The 23,527-nt window shown below is 40.7% G+C and overlaps 1 protein-coding gene across 5 annotated transcripts in view; it reads left to right on the top strand.

The window, feature by feature from the left end:
• Positions 1 to 1,957: 1,957 nt before the first annotated feature.
• The window catches only part of FNDC3A (fibronectin type III domain containing 3A), a 125,514-nt gene continuing 103,944 nt past the window's right edge, over positions 1,958 to 23,527 (top strand). For 2 of the 5 annotated variants that reach the window (XM_062607343.1, XM_062607345.1), the window contains exon 1: positions 19,842 to 19,970. Coding sequence is in view for 3 of the 5 variants with exons in the window: in XM_062607337.1 (XP_062463321.1) it covers positions 19,869 to 19,970 (102 nt within the window). In the remaining 2 variants the exon portion in view is untranslated. Of the gene's footprint in view, positions 2,059 to 2,093; positions 2,239 to 13,129; positions 13,307 to 19,841; positions 19,971 to 23,527 lie in introns of those variants that run through there. The other 3 variants (XM_062607337.1, XM_062607336.1, XM_062607338.1) reach the window with 3 other exon arrangements.

Raw genomic sequence — 23,527 nt, 5'->3', positions numbered from 1 at the left:
CGATACAGTCAAGACTGTATCTTAAGAGGGTACTCTGCAAAAGATTCCCTTGATGGATTTATCTTCCCATCTCCACTGTACTAGGCTTAGCTATAATATCAATTTCATGAATGTTCATCATTAGCACTTGGATGTATATCTGATACAATACTGTAAAGAAATTCTGTCTCCATGGGTCCTTTTGGGAAGTTCTACAATGGATGAAATCAAGAGTATTTGGTCAGTCACCTAGAAGTACCTGAAATTTCTATAGGCAATTTAGACTGGTAAATAATTCCAATCTAGTTTCGTTTTGGTTTAGAAAAATAAGTTTATTCACATGAGCTCCTAAAAAGAGAAAGAGTTTACTATATTGGTTCTCCCATGCCTTCCACCCATTTTTTATATTATTCAGAATTATTTCCAGGTGATTTTAATTGATTTTCCAGAAGAAAAAGGGATTTTGTATAAACCTATTTTTATAACTATGACCTAAAAAGGAAGGAAGGAGATGAAGGACTGTGTCATGCAATGCAAATTTACACACCATTAGGACCAGTGTTTGGATGGGGAGAAGAGCCCTAAAGACTCTCATCTTTTCCCTGTCCCAGCTGTATGTCCATATGCACACACCCACAGCATTGCACAGATTTCTGAATTTCCCCTGCAAGGAATTGTGATGGAGCATCATCCCTGGGAAGCCAGAAGAAGGCACGTAGAGTGCTCTCTCCCAGGGCTCTCAGGCAGCAGGGCATTTACAATCAGTGCTCCATGCACCAATTCAAAACCATACGGTCTGACACAAAGTCAGCATCTGTGGCTGCCTACAACGATGCCTATGGCCACTGTTGCCAGTGCCATTCCTGGCCCACCACCACCAGTGAGTGGTGCCTGACAAAAGGAACATTGGAAACCCTTTGCTATATTCTACCAAAACTGCTGGCTAATTCTGGAAACCTGTATTGCAACTGAAGTAAAGTAGGAAAATCAGCGATCCCCTAACAGCTGCAATTGGCAAAGATCTCTGGTTTTATGCCCCTGGATGGTACAATCCACAAATGCTGTGCAGTGGCATTTGTTGAGCCCTGACTCATAGACAGACGAACGCCACTGTATGAATCAGCAGCAGCACTTTCTGCAGTACCTAACAAGATAGCTCATCCAAATATTGATCAAGCCCAGGTCTCTTTAGTTTTTGAGATCCAACATACCATAGTCTAGGATGCTGTTCACCAGTGAAATGTTGAGTTCTGGAAAGGGGGCCTAGAGAGAGCAACCAGGAGGGCAAAAGATCAGTAGGTGCATCCTTTGTCGATAGGAGCAACCTTCTGCCTGCTGTTAAGCTATAAAAATGATATGAACACCCCTGAAATGCAAGAGAAATAGCAACTTAATAACAGAAAACTTACAGGCAAATTAACAAAACCACTTTATAAAACATCTCATTCTGTTCAGTCCACTGCTGTAAAAGATCATTAAGCCAAACACTGTAATAAAACAATTTTGATCCGTAACAGTTGAAAAGACAAACATTAAGCAAAGGATAGCCACAGATTAGCATTCAGGATATCAGCTGAGATTTGCAGGTGTTGAGAGAAGATAGCTCCTCCCTGCATAAGCACCTGGCAAATCACGTTTCTTCCCCTTTTCCCTCAGATGTTGGACATGATGTGCTTGGGCAGTGGACAGGGCATATCACAGGTGCTCACAGTCATGCACTCGTGGAACCTCTGCTTGGCCTCAGGGCAGCTGGATTAAAAGTCCTTTGACTTTTGCTGTGTTAATAGTCCTTCCTACCCTTCACGCTATAAACCAAGGGCTCACCCAGGGCCAGGCCGCCACCCAAAGCCCACCCAGGTCTAAGCCCAGACCCCAAGCCCAACGTCATGGCCGAGGTCCAGCCCCACGCCCAAGCCCCAGCCCCACAGACACGGCCCCGCCCTCCCTCAGCCCCACGCCCAAGCCCCAGCCCCGGCGTGGCAGAGGCCGCGACAGCAGCAGCGGTGGCGGCCGGGGGCGACAGTGACAGGTGCGGGGAGAGGAGGAAAACGCGACGGAGCAGCGGCGCTCGAGGCGCAGGTACCTCGGGTGGGCGGGTCAGGGGGTGGAGGAAACGGCCGGCGCGACGCCGCCCCTGCCCGAGCTGCACCGCCCCTGCCCTAGCTGCGCCATCGGGAACTCCGCTCCCCGCCTGGCTGCTGCTGCCCGCCGGTGCCGGAGACCGAACCGTTAGCCGGGAGAGCCGGCGGGGCCATGGCGGTGAGTAGGCTCGTTTGCCGCCCCGAGGTGGCTGGCAAACCCCCCCCTTTCCCCTTGGCAGGGCGGGGAGAGGGGTGCGAGGGGACTGGGGCAGTGCCTCCACCTGCCCCTGAGGCGGGCGGGCGGTGGCAGCAGCAGCCTGGCCCCTGAGGAGACGCTTGCCCGAGGATAGCCGGGAGCCGGCGTCTTCGGCCGGAGCCCCCCTGAAGAAACTTTCTGTCACTCTTCCCGGGCTTCTCTGCCGCTCGACGATGCCTCTCCCGGCCGGGCGGGGGATCCTCCTGTCAGCGCTGGGCGGCGAGGCTGGCTCCCGGGGCAGGGCTGGCGGCTGCCGCGGGAGAAGGGCCGTTGTTCGTGGAGAAGCAGATGCGAAGCGCGACCAGGACAGCTGAGCTGTCTGTGACAGGCGGGGAGGAGAAGGAAGTGGTGATTTTCAACACGTCTTTTCGGTGGTGGTGGTGTTCTCCGGCTAAGCCGTAAGGATTCCCTCAGAATTCTCGGCTAAAGGGACTGAACGTATGTTTCTGTATGTAGATAAAAAAATCTTTCCTAAAACAGTATAACCGTCTTGCCTAGTGCTAGCAGAGCTATTCTTTCAGCTAGATTCCCCCCTGATTCTTCCTTTCCTGAGTGTTACCCAAGACTGGTATTAAACCTAAACAGAAACTTTTTGTTACTTCCAGGCAACTAGAAAGTGAAAGCAATTAAAAGCAAAAATGAAACTTTTCAGCTGATTTTTCTTGTGCGAAGTAAAGAAAATAAGCAGTGGAAAAGAGAAAATACGTTGGCTAGGAGCAAATCTTGCTTTTATGAGTGGCATCTGAAGACGTGTTAGTAATTTGTTTAACCTTGTCAAAGACAATTCTTTAGCTACCTTAGATGTGGAGTATTATTCCAGAACATATCATGTTATGAAGTAATTTCTGTAAAATGTTCTTTGGGTTTAGAATTTAAGCCTCCATTTATTCAAATGCATATAAATATCTTCAATTATTGTGAAGACTTCAAATCTCTTATTTTTTTTAGCTGCTAAGTACTTGGTGGCTTCTGTTTTAAAAGCTACAGGTCTCAGTCCTGCTAAGCTTTGTGCTTAAAAAAGCTGTTTTGTTGTTATGGCAATGGGCAACTTTCTGTTTTGCGCAGCGTAGAAATTTAACTGTAGCCATGATGTGAATGTGCATCCATAGATGCACAATAAACAATATTCTGTGTTGTGAAATAGTATGAATCTCAGCAACTTGGCAGTCCTTCAGATTCATAAAGTACAATCAGTTAATTTTTTTTTCCTGCCTTTTATTTTTTTTACCAAGGTAATGGTCTCAAATAACTGAAATTTCATCACATGACAAATGGGGAAGTAGGAAGCTTTCAGGTAGGGAGAAGGTTGTGCACATAACTGACAGTATGAAATAGATGAGTACCTATAGCTCTCAGTGTTGCAATTTGTTTAGAGTTCTTAGTATCTGGTATTGCTACTAAGCGGAGGCGCAGGAAGGGTACTGATCAAGTTTGGAAACAGCACCTAATTCTAGATTCACTCTGCATATACAGAGTGTACCAAAGTAATCTTGATGCATATGGGTTGAATCTGGGATTTGTTTTGGCAAACTACACCAGAATGTTTTTTCTAGTGACTTGGGGGGGGGTGGTGGGTGGGGGGGGGTGGAATTGGCATGCTGAATCCCTTACATCAGGTCATTGGGCACTGATTTTGGCAGATGAAAGCTTAGTTGAGAGGTGCAGATCCTTGTTCTCAGGAAGGTCAGCACTTGGTGGTCAGTTGCTTAGATCACTTGGTCAGGATAAGTCTGCTTTGAGCAGAGTCACAGGCTGACTGCTGTTGATGATAATATTAAAACAGAATTAGATTATTCTCTCAGTTTTTTCAGGGCAGATGGAGAATCTTTCAAGGCTTTTTGCTGTATGACAAGCTCCATGTGTATGAGTTATGTGAAGCTAAGGTGATTACATACAACACTGAAGTTACCTGATTTCAGTCTATTGGTAGGATTTCTACCTTTTTCAAGTTGGAGTATCTACTAATTTGTAAACTTAAGCCTTTTGGTTTTTGTAGGCAATGATATAACAGAATTGCAGAAATTTGAATTATGATTCAGACTAATAAGTCATTTGCTTTGGTCTGTGAGTCCTATTGGTCTTGCGATGCTCTTGTTTGTTATTCTTTGCCTTGGGGCCATTTAATTTCACTTGAATTTGGACCTACATCAGCTAAGTCAGTGTTACACTGATGATCACTTTGGTTCAAGATATCTTGAAGAGATCCTTCATAATTATTATTGCAGCTTCAACTACTTACCTGAACATGCTTCAGCAGCGTTCTGTCTTAGGGCTTACTGGGAAGCAAAACCCTCTGACTTCAGGACTGATAAAATTTTTTATCTTTGTCAGTATTTTCTCCTAAATGATTTTAACTTCTAAATGTTTTTAGGCAATACACTAATTTACTTCTGCCAGCAGGTGACTTCTGAAATGGTTTATGATATTGTAAATGTGTTGGTCTCTAGAAATACTGAATACTCGAAAGGTGTTAAGTGCTCGTGTTCTGATTTGTCTATTGATATCTCTGTCAAATTGGCAAAATCTATAACCCAGCCCAGTCACCTTTTTGGGGCTAGATTGGGTGACCTGACAGAGATACAGTCTTGTTCATTCTCAGACAAATAACTGGAGAAGACAGTTTTTGGGAGCTGCAGACCTGCTTCCCAGATAATATTGTTGTCTGCAGCTATTGATGTTTGTTGTCAGTGCCTCCTAAAATCTGAGGAATTTTTATCTTCCTTCAGCATACAGCAACTCTGTACCTTTTTTTCTGACCTCCAGCTTCTAATTGTTATGGGATTTCTAGTTCAATCTCTGCTAAAATGTCTACAGGTAACATGTCGTGTTTCATCACTGCATTTCTGTGACCTGAGATATGAATTGGATTCTCTTCTTTATATCTGTCAATAACACTTCTATATTTTATCATCTGTTTCTTTAAGACTGTTGGCTTGGGGAAATTCCCAAGCAATTTGTAGCAAAATTGAACTTGGCTGCAGTTTATAGTGCACGAGCTGAATTGTGAGCCATTGCTTTTCCTGTAGAACCAGATCTAGTAAAAATAGATTTGACTTGGACTGTCAATTCTTTAGCTTAACTAAAAGATACCATCTGTATCTCAGGAAAGTGATAACAGTTCAGAATAAGTACATTGCTGCTTTTTCTGTTCAGCAAACACAAACAATGTTTATTTTGCTTCTGAGGCCAATGTTTCCTGAGCTACAGAAATGACTGTTTTTTTGCTCATTCTTTTCCTGTACAGTAAACTTAAAGCTTTCTTAATGCTGATGTTCACTTGGTGCCAGTAGAAAAACACTGTTAGCTTTTTTTTCTTAAACTAGTCCATAAAGTTTAGTGGTTTTGTTTATGTTTGGTAATGTTTTGCATTGTCACCTTGGGATCTGTATTTTGTAGGGCTGATGAGTAGAAGGATGTTTAGAAAGTGTCTGTAACACTTAATAGTATAACATGTTTCTTGTAGGTTTTCCTCTTTAATTGTTCCAATTAAGTTACATTAGTTTCAGATAGAACAAGTATTTTTGAAGGTGGTGTTCTGTCCGCCCTGCAGAGATCTGGTCCTGTTCCAGCTGCTCACATACTGTTGAGCCTGTAACCAGTGAAAATGCTCAGACTTTTTTTGCTAAGCTGTCATACATGACTTCAACAAAGTTTAAACGGAAATATAGTTTGCTATGCGCTTTTGTCAGTAATATTTCTTTTTAGGTGTTGTATTCATGCTGGACTCCACTGTGTAATGAGAAGTCTTTTTATACTCATCTGCTACGTCATGGACCCTTTCTTGGTTGTATTAATAATCTGTTTTGGTTAGAATATGTGCTGCGGAAACTGTTGTTCTTCATTATGATGGCACAATTGTGTAGAGGACTGTATTACAGTTCTTCATGGATGTATTGGTTTAGAATGCTTTTCTCTTTACAGATATAGTACATCAAGAATAGAATATCCTTGCATTTTCTAAACCCTTTATTAAAACTTCAACACCAGATTCATTGCCAGTGTCTTCACAGCACCTCCCAGTTTGAGTTAGACTGGACATACTTTTCCCTCTTTGCGCGCATGGTTCCAAATAAACTTTTGCCATTTATGTCTAGGCAAGCCCATTTGTTGGTCTGAGTCTCACCAGACCTACCTGTGTATCTACCAGTTTGCTTAACTGAATTAATATTTTTATCTCCCATAAGTTTTTGCTTTTCCAGGATGTGTGGATCCTCTTCTGGTCATACTGTCCCAAAACATCACCTAGGTTAACACTGGTACCCTCTTTTTCTGTTTGGCATCTTGATTGCCAAACGCCATCCCAACAGCAGTTTGCAGAAGTAAAATAGGAGTGCTGAATACATCTATAGTGTACCCACACACACCCCCCAGCTTTGTTTTCAGAATTGTTCTGAAGCATTTCGGACATATTAAAAGATATGCTGCAAAACCTCTTCATTTCTAAGAAATGGAAGTGTTGTACATTTATAGTTAATGAAAAATATATATATATTTAATTACTTAGGGCATAATGTAGATAATTTCCATTCTGCCAACTCAAGTTTTCAACCCTAGTTTAACCAGTAGATCTCATCTTTATAATTCATTAGTAAAAAAGAACTATGTCATTTTCTAAGATCTGATAAATGTCTTCTACTTTCCCAAAGCACTAAAACAAGTCCTTCTGCTTCCTGGCTACAGGCTTCTATAATACAGCATCAAAAAACCTGTTTCACAGCTATGAAAATTTACAAAATTGAATCAATGCAGTCCATGATTTAAAAAAAACTATTTATCCAAGTCTGGGGAATTGTCCACAGGAAAAATAACAAGGTCCAAAAGTATTTATCCTATGACAGGTGTAGATAGATAGGAACTTTATCCAGTAGCTGGGAGTGAAAAGAAATATGTGGCACACAGATGGTAACTTTACCTTCTGCATGGCAGTTCTTTTCGTGTTTGCTTTGGGGTTTTTGTATGTTGGTTGCGTTTAAATCTATGAAGCTCAGTTCTTAATGTCATTTGGTCTTGAATAAGTTGTAGGTTTAAGTTCATTTTCACCTCAACTTTACTGTTATTTGAAGTATAAAGTAAAAAACCCTGTAGTTAACAAGTGCTTCCTTTTAAGTACTATTGAGTTTCCTCCGTGTACAAATCCAATGTCTGGTAAACAAAGCCCAAGCTTTACTTACACAAGATCTTACAAGCATGGGCTACTGCCAAGCTGCTGTCTCATTTCCCCTCACTAATGTAGTATACTTAGTACCATATCTTGCTCCTTTGATTACAAAGTAAATCCTTCTCTAACTTCCAGTACTTAAACTGCGGGGTTTGGTTCAGTTTGTTTTTCTTTTAACTGGAAGAACTGTATCTACTAGATGGCTTGACAGAAGGAAACTGAGATACAAGCAGCAGAGTATCAAGTGAATTAGCTTTACTGTAGAGCAGAGAAACACATTTTTTAGATGGTGGTAGCAAATCAAGTAGTAATCATATGTAAAAAAAAAAAAAAAATGCATGTAGCTGAAAACTAATCCATAAGCAGAAATTAACTGGGTAAGGAAATTCAACACAAACTTTGGTGACTTGAGGTGTCTTGGGAATGAGAAAGAACAATAACTTTACACTAATATTTAAAAATACCTATTGATAAGCTGTTAGGGGACTTGCTACAGTAAGAGTAAATATAAATCCCAAGAGTTACTGTGTCTCAGCAGATCCTATAGAATCTATAAAAAATGTAAATGGGAAGACCATACTTAAAGAAAACTGGATTTTTACCCTTTTAGTCCAGTATGGAGGTAGATTGGAGATGTTGAAACAAAGTACTAAGAAATGAGGTCTAAAAGAAACTGCAGAAATGAGTAATGACTGTTGACAGTGATCAGTCTTAGGTGCAGCTGAAATGTGATCTGTTTTAATTTCTTTAGGCTTGCTAATAACTTGACTTCCCACATATAACAGTATTAGTATACATGCACATTCCACTCAATGGCATGGGGATAAATTACCGTGATTCGAGTAGTATTTCTTAAAAGTACTTGGGTACATTTAATTATGTATGTCATGACAATACAGCTGCAAATAGATTAGTTTCTGATTTTGTGGGCTTATTTTTGTTAACAAATTGACAAATGTTTGGTGTTGCAACTTCATGTGTAAAATGGGAAACTGAGGGCAGCTTTGTCCTCTAGACTTGATGGGGCAATCAAGCTGGTTGGTCCCATAGTGTTTTGACTTACTAACATTTTTCTTGAACGATGGGGTGGAACTTGTGAGAAAGGAGTTCTGGTATTATCTGAGAAACCTGCTCTTGCTGGTCTTCCCTTTCAGTAGTTGCAGAGACTCCTCTATTAGAGAACTCTCCGTTGAATAGCATATTCAGTCTTCAGGAGTATCATTCAGCTTGAGATGCTGTTTGACTATTTTTTCTGTATGGTGTGCAAGTAACTGCTGCAGTACCATTGTGATTAAGTTTAACCTTGGAAAAGTGTAGTGCCTGCCAGGGTAACTATCTCTTGACCTTGTTGCTGTCTGTAGCTTTATGAATGCTGTTCATTGACACTGGAAGAAACAGTTCCTCTCTGCTTATGCCTATGTTTGGCATTTGTGTATTTGTTTAAATGAAATGGATCAGACAACTGTTCTGTGTTGAAACTGTGTGATTTCTGTAAGATCAGTTTTAAGCTATATCTGTCCAACAGTTTAAATTCACTGCTGGGTGTGCCCTCAGCAAGTTTGAGTGCGCCCTCAGCAAGTTTGCCGATGACACCAAGCTGTATGGTTTGGTTGGTACGCTGGAGGGAAGGAATGCCATCCAGAGGGACCTTGACATGCTTTGTGAGGTGGGATGATGCCGGCCTTATGAAGTTTAACCATGCCAAGTGCAAGGTCCTATACCTAAGTTGGAACAATCCCAGGCACAGCTACAGGTTGGGCAGAGAATTCAGAGCAGCCCTGCAGAGAAGGACTTGGGGGTACTGGTCAGTGAGAAACCTAACATGAGCCGGCTTCAGTGTGCACTCGCAGCCCAGAAAGCCAACCGTATCCTGGGCTGCATCAAAAGGATTGTGACCAGCAGGTCGAAGGAGGTTATCCTGCCCCTCTACTCTGCTCTTGTGAGTCCTCACTTGGAGTATTGTGTGCAGTTCTGGTGTCCTCAACATAAAAAGGGCATGGAACTGTTGGAACAAGTCCAGAGGAGGGCCACGAGGATGATCAGGGGACTGGAGCACCTCCCGTATGAAGACAGGCTGAGAAAGTTGTGGCTGTTCAGCCTGGAGAAGAGAAGGCTGCATGGAGACCTGAAGGGGGGCTATAAGGATGCTGGGGATAGACTCTTTATTAGGGACTGTAGTGATAGGACAAGGGGTAACGGGTTAAAACTTAAACAGAAGTTTAGGTTAGCTATAAGGAAGAAGTTCTGTATTGTGAGGGTAGTGAGGTACTGGAATGGCTTGCGAATGCTCCATCCTTGGTGGTGTTCAAGGCCATGTTGGACAGAGCCTTGGGTGATATGGTTTAGTGTGAGGTGTCCCTGTCTGTGGCAGGGGGTTTGGAACTAGATGATCTTAAGGTCCTTTCCAACCCTAACTGTTCTATGATTCACTATGTTGTTAACCAGTTGCTTGCAGTGGTGCGAGCAGAAGCTGCCAGAATGATTTAGCAGAACTGACTTACAGCAGTTTAAAGTCTTGATAAAAGAATATCTCCCAAATGTGTGTGTTAGACCTCAGACACCTTCTTTTCTGGTGTATTTTTACTTTTAGGAAGTAGTTTCCATAAGCCTGTCTTGACTTGTCATGTTCTATGCTATTATCCTGTTCCTTATGGGAGCAGAGACCTGCAGGTTTTCTAAAAAGAATCAGTGGATAAAAAGTTTAAAAGCTATTAGACATGTAGCCTCATTGATCCTATGTCATCTTGCATTTGGATAGCATAGTTTTTAATTTTTCAGAATGAGCAGGAAAAAGCTTTTTCAGAAGAGTTCTTTAAAAGCTGCCCATTGTGCTTGAATCATGCAGTCCTTGTAGCTCCAACACCGGCAGCTGTCTCTGCAATAAATTTATCTCACTGACCAGTTGCACCACATTGATAAAAATATATTCATGGTTTTAGTTTGCCTTAAAGGAATCTTATAAAAAATATTTTCAGAATGTCCTTGCTGCTCCTAGCTTCAGAGAAGGGAGAGTTGATAACAAATGAGGAAGTAGCTTGATTCTTGGCATTGAATTTGATTGTTTTCTCAAAAAATAAGCATGTTTTTCAACAGAAATGAAGGCAAAAGTAATGGTTAACTGGGAAAGGCCAAACTGTTTTTGAACCCGAGTGATTTTCAGACAATAAACTGAAGGAAGTCCAGTCCTGGCAGAAGCTTGAAGAACCAAATTTAGCTGGTATAAAAGTAAGACTAGGAAAGCTTAAGGAATTTCTTGAGAGTAACAAGAGTGTAGAACAGAACAGCCCCATAGTTTAGATCAACATAGTATAAATAAAGTGGAATTGCATTGGAGATCTTTAAGTGGTGCGAAAAATAGGCTATGAAGTTCACTCTCTTAATTTCTTTTTGAGGATGATTCCAGAAGTGTCCAAAAAGGCAGTTGTTCCTGTAAGACAAAGGAGGCCACAGTGTAGCACCCAAACAATGTGCAACAGTGAACCAGATTCATGTACCCTCTAAGGACTAGATGTAATTTTGCACCAAGGTGCTGACAGTTTAATCATTGATTTTAAAATGCACACTATCAAGTTAGTTCTGTGTAAAATGAACAGATTAATTCTGATTTGTGATATGATTGCACTTATCGCTTCCTAAAAGTTACAGAACCAGTTCAGGCTTCTTTTCTTTGAAGGTATAAGAGGGAGGGGCAAATAGTTGGAAAGTACGGAATTCTTCTTACGCAGTGACTTCAAGTTATATGTACATCGTCCAGATAAAGACTGTGGATGGGATTTTTTTTAAGAGTCTAGTAATACTAACAACATTTAAAACGGGAATGTTGTGTTTTCAGGTAGTCTCCATTGCAATGGTCTTGTTATGTACAGTCCAGAATTTAACAGTTGTGCTGGACAAGATGAGGTGGTAAGTGTCTGTGAACATATATGCCTGTCTGAATGACTGATTTATCAGTGTCTAGTTCTTTATGCAGTCTTCACCTTCAAAAGTTTAGTTTTCTACATCAGCTCCTAGTAAGAGCTTAGCCTCTTCGGCCCTGATTCAGAAAACTGCTGGCTTGTAAATACAAACTCATTAAACTTGAACAGCTGGAGTGTTTCCAGTTATCTATTATGCAATCTCATATAAGTTATAGTACCCATGACACAAATGTATGAACTGCATTTGAAACTGATCTTAAATCATTAGTGTTCACAACCTGGAGCATGAAGGTAACCTGGCTTTGGCCAAGGCAGTAACTATTGGGAGTGAGTCAGATGCAGTACCCATTTGGCCTGTTCAAGTGCAACCTGCATTTGCTCATCAATCAGTATTTTCTTTATCACACTACTGCATTCACTTCACAACTTCTAGTGTTTGCCTTCCAGTGGTAAATATTATGAACAGAGGCATGTATTGCATTTCTCAGATTTCTTGTGTCTGTGACACAACTGGAGAACTGCAGTTGAAGTATTTCCATGTTTATGATAGAGGTTGTAGATTCTTCTTTTTTCCTATTGGGAGTTCCAATACTTATTAAAACATTTTGTATATCTTAATTTTTAACTGTTTTTATGTAGGATTTCTAGTGAATGTCAGATTTTGACTTTGTTGGTTTATTTTATGAAACTATACTTCTTTATAATTTCCTATCTGCAATTTCAGTATTATGAATGGGGCTGAAGGGAATAGCCATTTCAGTTTCACTTAAAAGGAGATTGTTAAATTAGTGAATTAGGAATGTTCCACAGGACAGCTTCCTTCTGACAAGAAATAACAGTCCTGTTCTTTTGGAAAAGTTTTCCAGTAACCACTTTTCTAAACCAGGAAAATATTTTATGAGGAACAAATCACAGTTTTAAAAGAAATTGCATATTAATTGAAATAAGTTCAGAACTGAAAAAGCTAGTATAGTGTAGCTGCCACATCAAAAACTATGTGACTAGAAAAAATGGTAAATATATGGGGAAGAGAATTAAAATCATTTTGTTCTATTCTCATTCTTCAAAACAGACACAAAACTGTTCAGCATGCTTCATAACTTTAATAGCTTAGCTACAATCTTATGGATTTCTGGGTAATTATTATATTCTAATACATTTCTGTACCAGCTACATCACTGTATCTGAGCTTTTTCCAGTAGTACAGTAATATAACTAACATCTGTTGCCTATGCTTTGTTATTTCCTTTTCACTCTAGACATGTATTTTGTTTCTAGAATTTTCCTCATTTTCACATATTTGTATGTCTTGTGCACTTTCATTTGTCCACTCTTATGACTTCTGAACTGAATGGCAAACTTGGAAGGAATCATGATAGTAATTTTTACAAGTCTCAGGGCTTTTGGAGATTCCCTTCTTCAGCCCTTTATCAGGACCTTGCATGGTCAGGTTTTGACTTCCTACAGCAGTGGTCTCCAAACTTTGTTGGCTGTGCACCCCATCAGTAAAGATGTTGAGTGTGTACCTCTGATATATGTACATTTTTAGATTATATGCATATGCTATTGTGCTAATACAATATGTACACTACAAAACATGCACAGAAAAGGATGAGATAAAGATGAAAAAATCAAAGACAAAATATTTTCTTCTTATACCCCAAGGGATTGTCTTGCGCACCCCACTTGGGAGGCTACTGATCTACAGAATTGAGATTTTTTTGCAGCTTCTAACAGCAACCTATGCAAGTGCTACACTACTCTCATTGTGAAGGTGTCTTTCCTGCCCCCCCCAGCCAGCCAAAATTTCAAGTGGTTTAGCATGTGTCCATCACTTCTTGGACTTCTGCACGCCTTCAAGAAGAGTTTGATTCAAGGCTCTCAATGAGCATGGGGGTGTAGTGGGATCCAGCCAGTAAGTGACCCTGACTGCTCCAGTACTCTTAGCTTCTCCTTGTCCTTCATGGGTCTAAGCTCAGTAACAGGCTTTCTAGCGTGTGTCTTATACTGGGGAGGAAGAGGTGGCTGGGAAGAGCAAAGCTGGATGTGGTATTCCAGATGCCACCTTATAAATGCTGAGTAGAGGGGAGTAATTGCTTCCCTCAGCCCACTGGTTGTGCTTCTCTGCTAATACAGTCCAGTATGCTGTTAGCGTTCATCACTGCAAGGATGCGTGCTGCTGACTCACGTTTTGCTTTGGTTATCCAGATGATTTAATGCTGATGAGTTCATCAGAGACTGTTGTTAAGATCTGCTAGTCTCTTGGAGATGGAAAAGCTGATCCTTTGTACATGCAGAGGAAATGCACTGTCCAGTGATCTCAGCCTTACAGTATTCCTTAACCCTTAATGAACAATTGACTCAGTAAAAAGCAGAGTTGTATATGACTTTAGAACATGAGTGTAATGCCACAGAAACAGTAAAGGACCAAATCTGAACACATTTAAGGATTGAGTTAATTATTATAGTAAGGAAGGCAAACTTGCTTACTGAACTGTTGAGCGGAGCTCAGTCATTAAGCCTGAACAACATTTAGCCTTTTAACTTGGTGTAATCCATTCTCTAGTGGTTCCTCAGGCGTAAGCCCCACAGTCTCTAAACAAGTCATGTCCAGTAAATTTAGATGCCTTCAATTTGCTTCAGTTTTGATAGCTTTCAGAAAAATCTTTCAAGGTCTTTTCAAATGCATGTGGTAAAGAAAATGAATAGCAATTGAGCTGGGGTTAGTGGGGAATAGGTAGTTTGCTACCCAAGTCACATATAAAACATGAACCTATGCAACTTGGTTGAAATCTCAGGAGACCTTATACTTTTCTTGCATCCTAGGACAGTCTCAATGCAGTTTCTTCTGAAAGAACAGTGACAGCTGAGTTAATCCTGAATTACACTTTGAATGTCTACTACTAGTTCAGTACATTCAGTAACAAGACAAGAAATGAGATAGCTGTTCATGCAGTAGTTGCTGTGTGTGAGTCAGTATGGATTTCTAAATAACCATGCCTTTAGTGCGCCACCAGTAGAAAAACACTTCTCAGCTGTTTCTGTGCTTAGCAACAGTGTATTTCCTATCTATTCAACTAATGTGTCATTTTCCTTGTCTGGTCCTTTTTAATATGTTCACAAGAATTGTGCAGTGAGTTGGCCTTACCTAAATCCTTAGATTTATCCCACGTGTTATTTTACCCCTTCTGAAGGCTGCCGCATGCTTTAGTTTTCAGTGGTGCAGAAATCTGACAATAAGCTAGTGAATTGTTTGTAGTGGCTCTGCAGGAGGAGCCTGACCTGTTGTCCAGATGCAGGTTGCTTTTCTTCTTCATCCAGAGCAGTTTTGTGTGGAGTAAGGCTGAAATTATATGCACATACTTTGCTTTTACTATTTTCAATGTGAAACAATATTTTCAAGAAGTTGTAGTCTCTCGTGCTACTCTTTTGATCAGGTATCTACTGTACATTAGCAAATTGGAGACAATTGTTTTAGAAAGAATAGCTTTACCTTTATTAAACCCTTTTGTTATGCCTAGCTTTTTAAGCTATTCATGTCATTTTAGTGGAGTAAAATGACTTGGTCTCTTATCCCTGTCATGGTTTGTCATTTCCGGACTAACTTCTGACTTCCCTTTTTTCTGTCCCTCTCCCCCCCACCCCCCCACCCTCTCTTCCCCCCTTAAGAGCTAAAACATGTTCTGTTATGAGAAGCCGACAACTGATACCATCCCTTCCTATTGGAAATTCACATGCTCAACAACTCTGTATTCACTATTAATATTTAAGGTCTGTCTGTCCAGTTTTAATCCATGTAATATCTGTTCTGTATTTTTGTTGATGAGAAATGTTACATAATTCCAAATAAGGTTTAGGATTGTTTTTTCCAGTTCTCTTGTACCTTTGTCAGCACTATGTCACTGGAAGATTCACATCAAATTAATTGGATAAGCTTTTCCTCCATCAATCATACTTGTCTTTTAATTGTTTACAAATAGCATCCAGTGTCAACTGTTCCCTTTTATTTGGTCTCAGATCACTGTTTACTAGCACCTCTAGATTGGCCCATTTGCTCATTTACAATAGAGTATTTAATGCAAGACTTCGGTTTTCTTTCAGAAGTCTGAGAGTTTCCCAGGACTCAAGTTATTTGCAAGTCTTTTTCAAAGATCTTAGTAGATCTCTTCTTCCAGAAGTCTTGAATGCAAGCTATCTGGGTCTGCTGATTCAAAAGCTGTCTGTGCCCACTTTATATCCCTGTCAAGTGTCATACAGTGGCATGTTTACTGAGCAGTTTTGCTTATTTTGATGCCAACCTTTTGTCCATTTTAGCTGACTTCTCTTTTTGCCACACAGTACTTCTCCCTTTTCAAAGTCCTTTCTGTCTGTATTTGTCCTCAAAGCTAAAAAGAAAAGGCATCTGCAACTGGTGGGCATACCACATTGTACTGCCTGATCAAATTATGGGCACTGACTTGTATAATTGCTGCCTTTGACTACTGACAGAGAAAAGGCTTTTGGTGGTACATGTAGCATAGACCCACATTGGTGTGAAGTTTATACCTTTAGTCTTCAAGGCTAGATCAGTGGCATTGTAGAGAAATTTAATATTGTATTGTCAAGAAAGCATTGATTATTTTTTCCTCTAGATTGATGACACAGTCAGACAGGTAGCAGTTTTGTTACTGTTGTAGAGGGTGTCAGGAGTAAGACTGTACCTAGTACATTCTGTCAGGTTTTATCGATGAGCAGCATGCTTTGTCTCCAGCATAAATCAGACATTTTGGATCCAAATATGGAAGTTAGCCATGTCCCAGTTAAGGCATGAAGGCTGTGTGCCAAGGGTGAACTATCCACCCAAACACTTAGGTGCCTGTGGGAACCTAATTTTCATACAAATCTAATCATTAAACACCTGTATGAGAAAATGGAAAGCTGCTCCATGGAAGAGGACCTGCGGCTGTTGGGCAACAGCTGGCTGAACATGAGCCAGCAGTATCCCAAGGTGGCCAAGAAGGCCAACAGCATCCTGGCCTGTATCAGAAATAGTCTGGCTAGCAGGACCAGGGCAGTGATCGTCCCTCTGGCGTTGGTGAGGCCGCCAGCTCGGATACTATGTTAGTTCTGGGCCCCTGACTCCAAGAAAGACATTGAGGTGCTGGAGTGGGTCCAGAGAAGGGCAATGAAGCTGGTGAAAGGTCTAGAGAATAAGTCTGATGAAGAGTAGCTGAGGGAACTGAGGTTGTTTAGTCTGAGGGAACTGGAGTTGTTTAGCCTGGAGAAGAGAAGGTTCAGGAGGGACCTTATCGTTCTCTGCTGCTACCTGATAGGAAGTTGCAGCAAGGTGGATGTTGGTATCTTCTAGCAGATAACAAGTTGCGCCAGGGAGGTGTAGATTGGATATTGGAAAAAAATTTTTTACCAAAAGGTTTGTCAGCATTGGAACAGGCTGCGCAAGAAAGTGGTCGAATCACCATCCCTTAGAGGTATTTAAAAGACATGTAAATGTGGCACTCAGTGATATGGTTTAGTGGTGGACTTGGCAGTGCCAAGTTAACCTTTGGACTTGATGATCTTAAAGGTCTTTTCCAACCTAAATGATTCTGTGAATGAGTGAACCTGTGACTAAATGCTAGGTATGTCCAGAGCTGTTCCAGTCTTGGAAGGGCTGAACAAGTTGTCATGACAATCCTATTTTAGTCAGTTTGGGTTATGTTTAATTCTCACTGGTATCTAATTTGATAGATGTGTTTTGATTTATGCCTAATGAATGATGATAGCACTGAGTGCATTGTAAGTTATGAATTCAATCAAAAGTCATTGTGTGTGATAAAGGAGGTTAGCGTTTTCCTATATAACAGACTAGTTATTATCTTGGTGGCTTGGGAATAACATGCTGGTTTCAGTTTAAACCTGGGGAAATTCAAGCCAGATTATTATGGGAATTTGTTGTATTATAGCTTGAAGTATTGGAATCACCTTCATGTCTGTGCCACTTTAGATAGGAGTGCAAAATATTTGGAGCTGTGAGATGAAGAGATGGTGGAAGAGCAAGCCTGGCTGTGGCTGTCATGGAAGGAAGGATGCCTTGATTCTAACCTCTGCTTCCAGGCTGTGCATTCATTTTACATTAAACTGTCATTGGATCGTATCCTGGGAAGCTTACCATCAAACTTGCTAGCTTGGAAGATGATCCAAGTAACTTTCATCAGCCCTTCACCACCTGCAGAAGTGGTGGGGACTGACTGTAGTCTGGAGGATTTTTTGATGAGTGGGAAAGCTTTTAAAGTAAGGGAGGAATATAAAACTCTGCCCTATTTGCTTGGGAGACTAATTAGTCTGGCTAAGCAGGTATAAGTGATGATGAATTCTTAAGTAATCACAGTTAGGTTTAAAATCTTTTAACCTAGAGGGATTTTTTTCCCCCTACTTTAATCTTTGCAGAGTATACTGGGAAAGTAAATGAAACCTCTAAAATAATTTCAGAATGCTTTTTTTCCCAAGTTAACAGTTTCATAGGACAGCCTTCACTATAGGAATAGCTAACTCATACTGTATATATAGACCTGTACTGTAGAGGCTTATAGTACTTTTGTTAATGCATTTTTTAGAAAACATGAAATTTTTGTTCTCCCCCAGTCGTCTTGTACTGACAGCACTGTAATACAGGTTTCAACCCACAGCAGACATACAATGACAAACAGGTAAAAGCAGTCAACTGGTTGGGATGAAGATCGTTTTGGAGAAAGCTTCTGAGTAGTCAGCTGTAACAGCAGCTCTTCAAGTTAACCCAATATCATCTCTAGAACTTGGTATTGAAGTCAGCATCATTAAGTTGACTTTATCACTCCTAGAATTTTATCAAATATCTCTTCATTTAAAGTAGGTTACATGCTACAGTAAAAGCATTTGTTTATGAGCAGACAGTACATCTGTGTTAGAAGTTTACACGTGTTTGTGGAGAGTTTCATTAGCCAGATGATATCAAAGCAAAACTTTAAAAACCTGTAACTTTACAGACTGGCTGTGCAATTTCAAAAATATACTTATTTTCATCAGGCTACTGTAAGTACTTGTTAAGAGAGGCAGTTCAGCTTTAGAAATAGTGTACAAGCTATTCTCAGCTTAATCTTTATGTCCATGTTTGATGTTAAGCAGTTTTCATATGTAAAGTCTGATTAACTTGTGGGAATTCTGAATGTACAGTTCACCTCAAGTGAATTCTTTCCATCTGTCTTTGTTTTCTTAAGAAATATCAATTTCTCAGTTCTTGTTGATCTAATTTTTTTATTTCAAAATCCAAGTGCTCTTGGATTGGGCCGGGATGAAGATAAGATTAGTACACTAAGGCAGTATAATTTAGAGATTTTTTTTTTTTTTTTTTTTAGTAACAAAATGAAATACAATTTCAAAAGCAGCTTACTAGACTCCCAGTGCATATTTCCAGCATGGAAGAATGGTAATCACCAGCTTTTCTGGTCTTAATTCTTCCATCCAGTCTTCATATAGCACTAACACGCAAAATATCATTAACAAGCCATAAGTAATGTGTTCTGTGTAATTGAAAGGAGCGCTTGGCTGAATCCTGCTTTCTGTTATGCTGTTACTTGACACTCATCAGAATTGAAGTGGATCACTGCTTTCGTGGGCCTCTTACCTGTGTGGCTTTTTTTCTTGTCATCAGATTTCATGTAACTTTACAGTATGTGCTAGCAAGGGCTTTTCCATAATAGAGTTATGAGGATGATGATTTTGTGTTCAGCCATTACCTCCCCCCCAAGTTTAGCTGCTGGATAAAGCTGTTAGAGGGCCACTGGTTATAAAAATGACAAAAATGACACAAATGACACAGCTTTAATTCTGGGTCGAATTTATTTTAAAACTAAAGAAATATAACATCTTTTTATTCATTCATCTCACTTGGACATTCCCTAGTAGCTAGTTGTTCCTAAAATAAGTGTCTCCTTTGTTATACTAGTGGAAAAAGTAGGTTGGTAATAAAAAAATAAAAAAAAAGAAACAAGAAACAGTATCCCTGTTCATAGATCTTGTTTTTTTTTCCCAATTTCCTATAAAGAACAACATTATATATGTAAGGAAACTGCTGCTTTTATTTTTCGATTTTCCCAGTAGGTATTTTGTCAGCAGTGCCAGTGAAATTTAGGCAAAATCTTGGTTTATAATCAAAGTTAAAAGGTACACGTTTGTTAGCTCCAAGGCTGTGATGTGTTTTCATCTGAAGTTAAGCCGCTAGAGGGGGTCTAAACCACCCTCTGTATAAGTAAGTCCTATACTAGCTGGCAGAACACATCTTCAGGTTTACATGGTTGCTGGAATGTTGTGGAAACACATTTTCTAAAGGTGTCTAAGAATTATTTTTTTTTCCTTAAAAAGTGGGGCTGTTTTTAGTGGGTAATTATTCAGAAATATTTATATAGTTTAACCATTTGAGTAATTTTTCTTTGCAGGTGATCTTGTGAAATAGTGTACCGTCAATGATGGCAGAACATCCACCATTACTGGATACCACTTCGATTTTAAGTAGTGAAATCCCTCTTCTAACTTCCCCTATTGTAAGTGGGGATGGAGCACAACAGGTAAGGAAACTTCAGTATCTTTTTTTCTTCTTCTTCCCATCGTGTCATTGACATATTAACATTGCAAAAGATAGTAATCCTTCATCTGGAATATGTTTTGTACGGCTTTGGTCGTGCATCTATTTTAGGGATTGAGGTGAAGGTAGAACTTGTGCAGGAAGAGATTTGTAAGGAGTACGAAGAAGAAAGCCTGTCTTGTGAAAGAACATCTTCACAGAAGGATGGCACCAAACAGCTATCAAGTTGTCTAGCCATGCTTGAGTCTTAATTTGAAAGCTATATATTCACATTGTTATAGGACCATTTTAAGGTTACTAAATCTTCCTCTGTGGTAGGGCTTACTAGCACAGGCACAACATGTGCTAACAACTCTATAGCCTCTCTACTGACATTTGCTTACAACTCGGTATCCTGAGTGGTGGGACTTGCTTGTGTATATTGGTGTCTGCTTGGACCCACCTTCAATTTTTAATTTATTTTTATATTTCTTTGACAGAAAACAGTCAAGGTAACAGAAGAACTTATGGCTCTGGTTTCAGAACACTTGAGAAAGGTCAGCTCCAGTTAGGAAGAAGTGTTGGCAAAAATGTATGCATTCTCCATAACTTTAAACTAGGCAGAATATTTTAACCCCTAAATAAGCTTCCATAACAGAAGAGGAATGAAATGTTAAGTGTTTTGAAGGATCTGAAGTGATACTTCAGATGAAGGGATGATACTTCAGATGAAGGGATGTTAAGGATAACAGGAAGGGATTCTATAGGTACATGGAGAATAAAAAACAGACTACGGAGAACGTAGGCCCCCTCAGGAAGCTCTTGGGAGAGCTGGCTACACAGGGTTTGGAGAAGGCTGAGGTTCTGAATGGCTTCTTTGCCTCAGTCTTCACTGGCAAAGGCTCTGACCACACCACCCAAGTCTTGGAAGGCAGACGCAAGGACTGTGAGAATGAGGACCTTGTGCCCACTGTAGGAGAGGAACTGGTTCGAGACCATCTCTCTGTCATTCCCATGTTTGGTCTTTATGCAGAAGAAATAATTATTTATCATAAAAAAGAATTAATTTGTAGAGTAATGTCATGTTTTAAGCCCAGCTGGCCACCCAGAACCACGCAGCCGCTCACTCGCTCACTCCCCCCCTTCTCCCTCCGCTCCCGGAGGGATGGGGAGGAGAATCAAAAGAATGTAACAGGTTGAGGTAAGAACAGTCCAGTAACTAAGGTATAACACAAACCACTACTGCTGCCACCAATAATAATAATGATAAGGAAAATAAGAAGGAAAGAGAATACAACCACTTGGCACCCACCGACCAATACCCAGCCCGACCTTAACAGTGATGTAGACCTTCCGGTTAACTGCCCCCAGTTTCTATACTGGGCATGATGTGCTGTGGTATGGAATACCCCTTTGGCTAGTTTGGGTCAGGTGTCCTGTCTCTGCTTCCTTTCAGCTTCCCCTCCTCCCTGGGAGAGCATGAGACTCGGATAGTCCTAAAGTCCTTGGTCAGAGTAAACATTACTGAGGAACAACTAAAAACATCGGTGTTACCAGCACTGTTCCCAGGGTGAAAGTCAAAACCACAGCACTGCATCAGCTACTAAGAAGGAGAAAAACGACTACTACTGCTGAACCCAGGGCTAGTAAAAATACATACAAGACCTCTAAAATGAGACTGGAGAATGGATTGCAACAGTTCATAAGGTTTGGGCTGCAGAGAGATCTTCGCAATATAGGGAAAGCTTAAATACAGAGAAGGAGCTGATGCATCCATACATTTATTAAAAAGGATTTAACATTGCAGGGATAAGGACAAAAAACAATACCGAAACTTGCTTTTCTTTTTAATTCTTCTTTCAAATACTGATGTTTTGAAGTAGTAAAGCATAATATGCAAGAGGAGAACTGCTTTTGTTTCCTTACATGTTGTGCCTTGAAATGTTCTTTTAAAGCCTTGCAAACAATACAAACAAACAAAAAAAAAGCATGCCTACATAAAGGAAACATACCACTGGTGTTTCTTTATCCAATTGTGAGTATTCTTTGCTTTTACTGTTGTTTGAAAATTCTTACGGATATATCACAGAACCCTTGAGGTTGGAAAGGACCTCCACAAATGATGCAGTCCAGCTTTCCCTGACTCAAAGAAGGTTCAGCTAGAGCAGGTCACCCAGGACCATGTCCATTTTGTGTATGTCCAAGGATAAGGGGCTCAGCAGCCTCTCTTGTATTTTATTCCTCAATATTTAACCCACTCTCACAGTGAAATAATTTCTTACATTTTGGTGAAATTTCTGTATTTGTTTGTACCTGTGGCCTTTTGTTCTTTCACTGGGTACCAGTCTAGTTCAGTTTTGTTTACTCCTCCACCTTCAGGTATTCATGTACCCTGATAATAGGATCTCTCCTGCTACATCTCTAGTCTGAACAGTCCCAGCTCTCTCAGCCTCTCTTCACAGGTGAGATGCTCCATTCCCTTCATAATTTTTCTGGACCTTTGTTGGACTCTTTTCAGTATGTACATGTTCTTCTTGTACTGGAGAGCCCAGGACTGGACTCGGAACTCCATATGTCTCACCAGTGCTGGTTAGGTGGATCACCTCCCTTCACCTGCTGGCAATACTCTTCCTAGTTAAACCCAGGGTACTGTTGGCCTTTTTTTGACTCAACGGTGCTTTGCTGACTCACATTCAACTTGCCTGTCATTCCTTTTCTGAAGCACTGCTTTCCAGCCAGTCAGCCCCAAGTGTATACTCATGCATGGGATTATTCCACTTCAGGTACAGGACTTCATTTCCCTATGTTGAACTTCATGAGATTCCTGCTGGCCCATTTCTTCTACTTGTCAAGGTTGCTCTGGATGGCAGTGCAGCTGTCTAGTGCGTCAACTAGTCCTCCAAACTTTGTGTCACTTGCAGACTTGCTGATGGTGCACTCTGTCCCGTCATCCAGGTCTTTAGTGTTTATTATCTTCTTTATCTGCCCCAGTATCAGCCACTAAAGTAGATGACTAGTGTGTGGTCTCCTGCTGAATATTTATTTCATTGCTGATCTGAACCCTTTGAGACTGACACCAGCCAGTTTTCATTCCACCTCAGTGGACTTGTGTTGACTGATGGGAAGCTCAACATGAGCTGACAGTGTGCGCTTGCAGGCCAGAAAGCCAAAGGTATCCTGAGCCACATCAAAAGGAGCATGATCAGCAGGCTGAAGGAGGTGATTCTGCCCCTCTGATCTCCTCTTGTGAGACCCTACCTGCAGTACTGTGTCCAGCTCTGCGGCCCTTAGCACAAGAGCTCCTGCTGGAGCAAGTCTGGAAGAGGCCCACAATGACCTCTCCTGTGAAGTCTGTATCTCTCTGGAAGTCTTCAAGGCCGGGCTTGGACAGGGCTTTGAGCAACCTGGTCTAATGTAAGGTGTCCCTACCCATGGCAGGGGATTGGAACTGGATGACCCTTGAGGTCCCTTCCAACCATAACTGTTCTATGATTCTAACGCTGTCAAAAGCCTTGCGTAAGTCATGATGAAAAGTATCTACTCCTCTCCCATCATTCATCA

Source organism: Pezoporus occidentalis, unplaced genomic scaffold (assembly GCF_034315485.1).
Source record: "Pezoporus occidentalis ecotype Australia unplaced genomic scaffold, CSIRO_AGI_Poc_V1 ctg122, whole genome shotgun sequence".
Taxonomy (NCBI): Eukaryota; Metazoa; Chordata; class Aves; order Psittaciformes; family Psittacidae; genus Pezoporus; species Pezoporus occidentalis.
The sequence above is the reverse complement of the archived record's forward strand: the minus strand, read 5'-3'. Positions and strand labels throughout refer to the sequence as shown.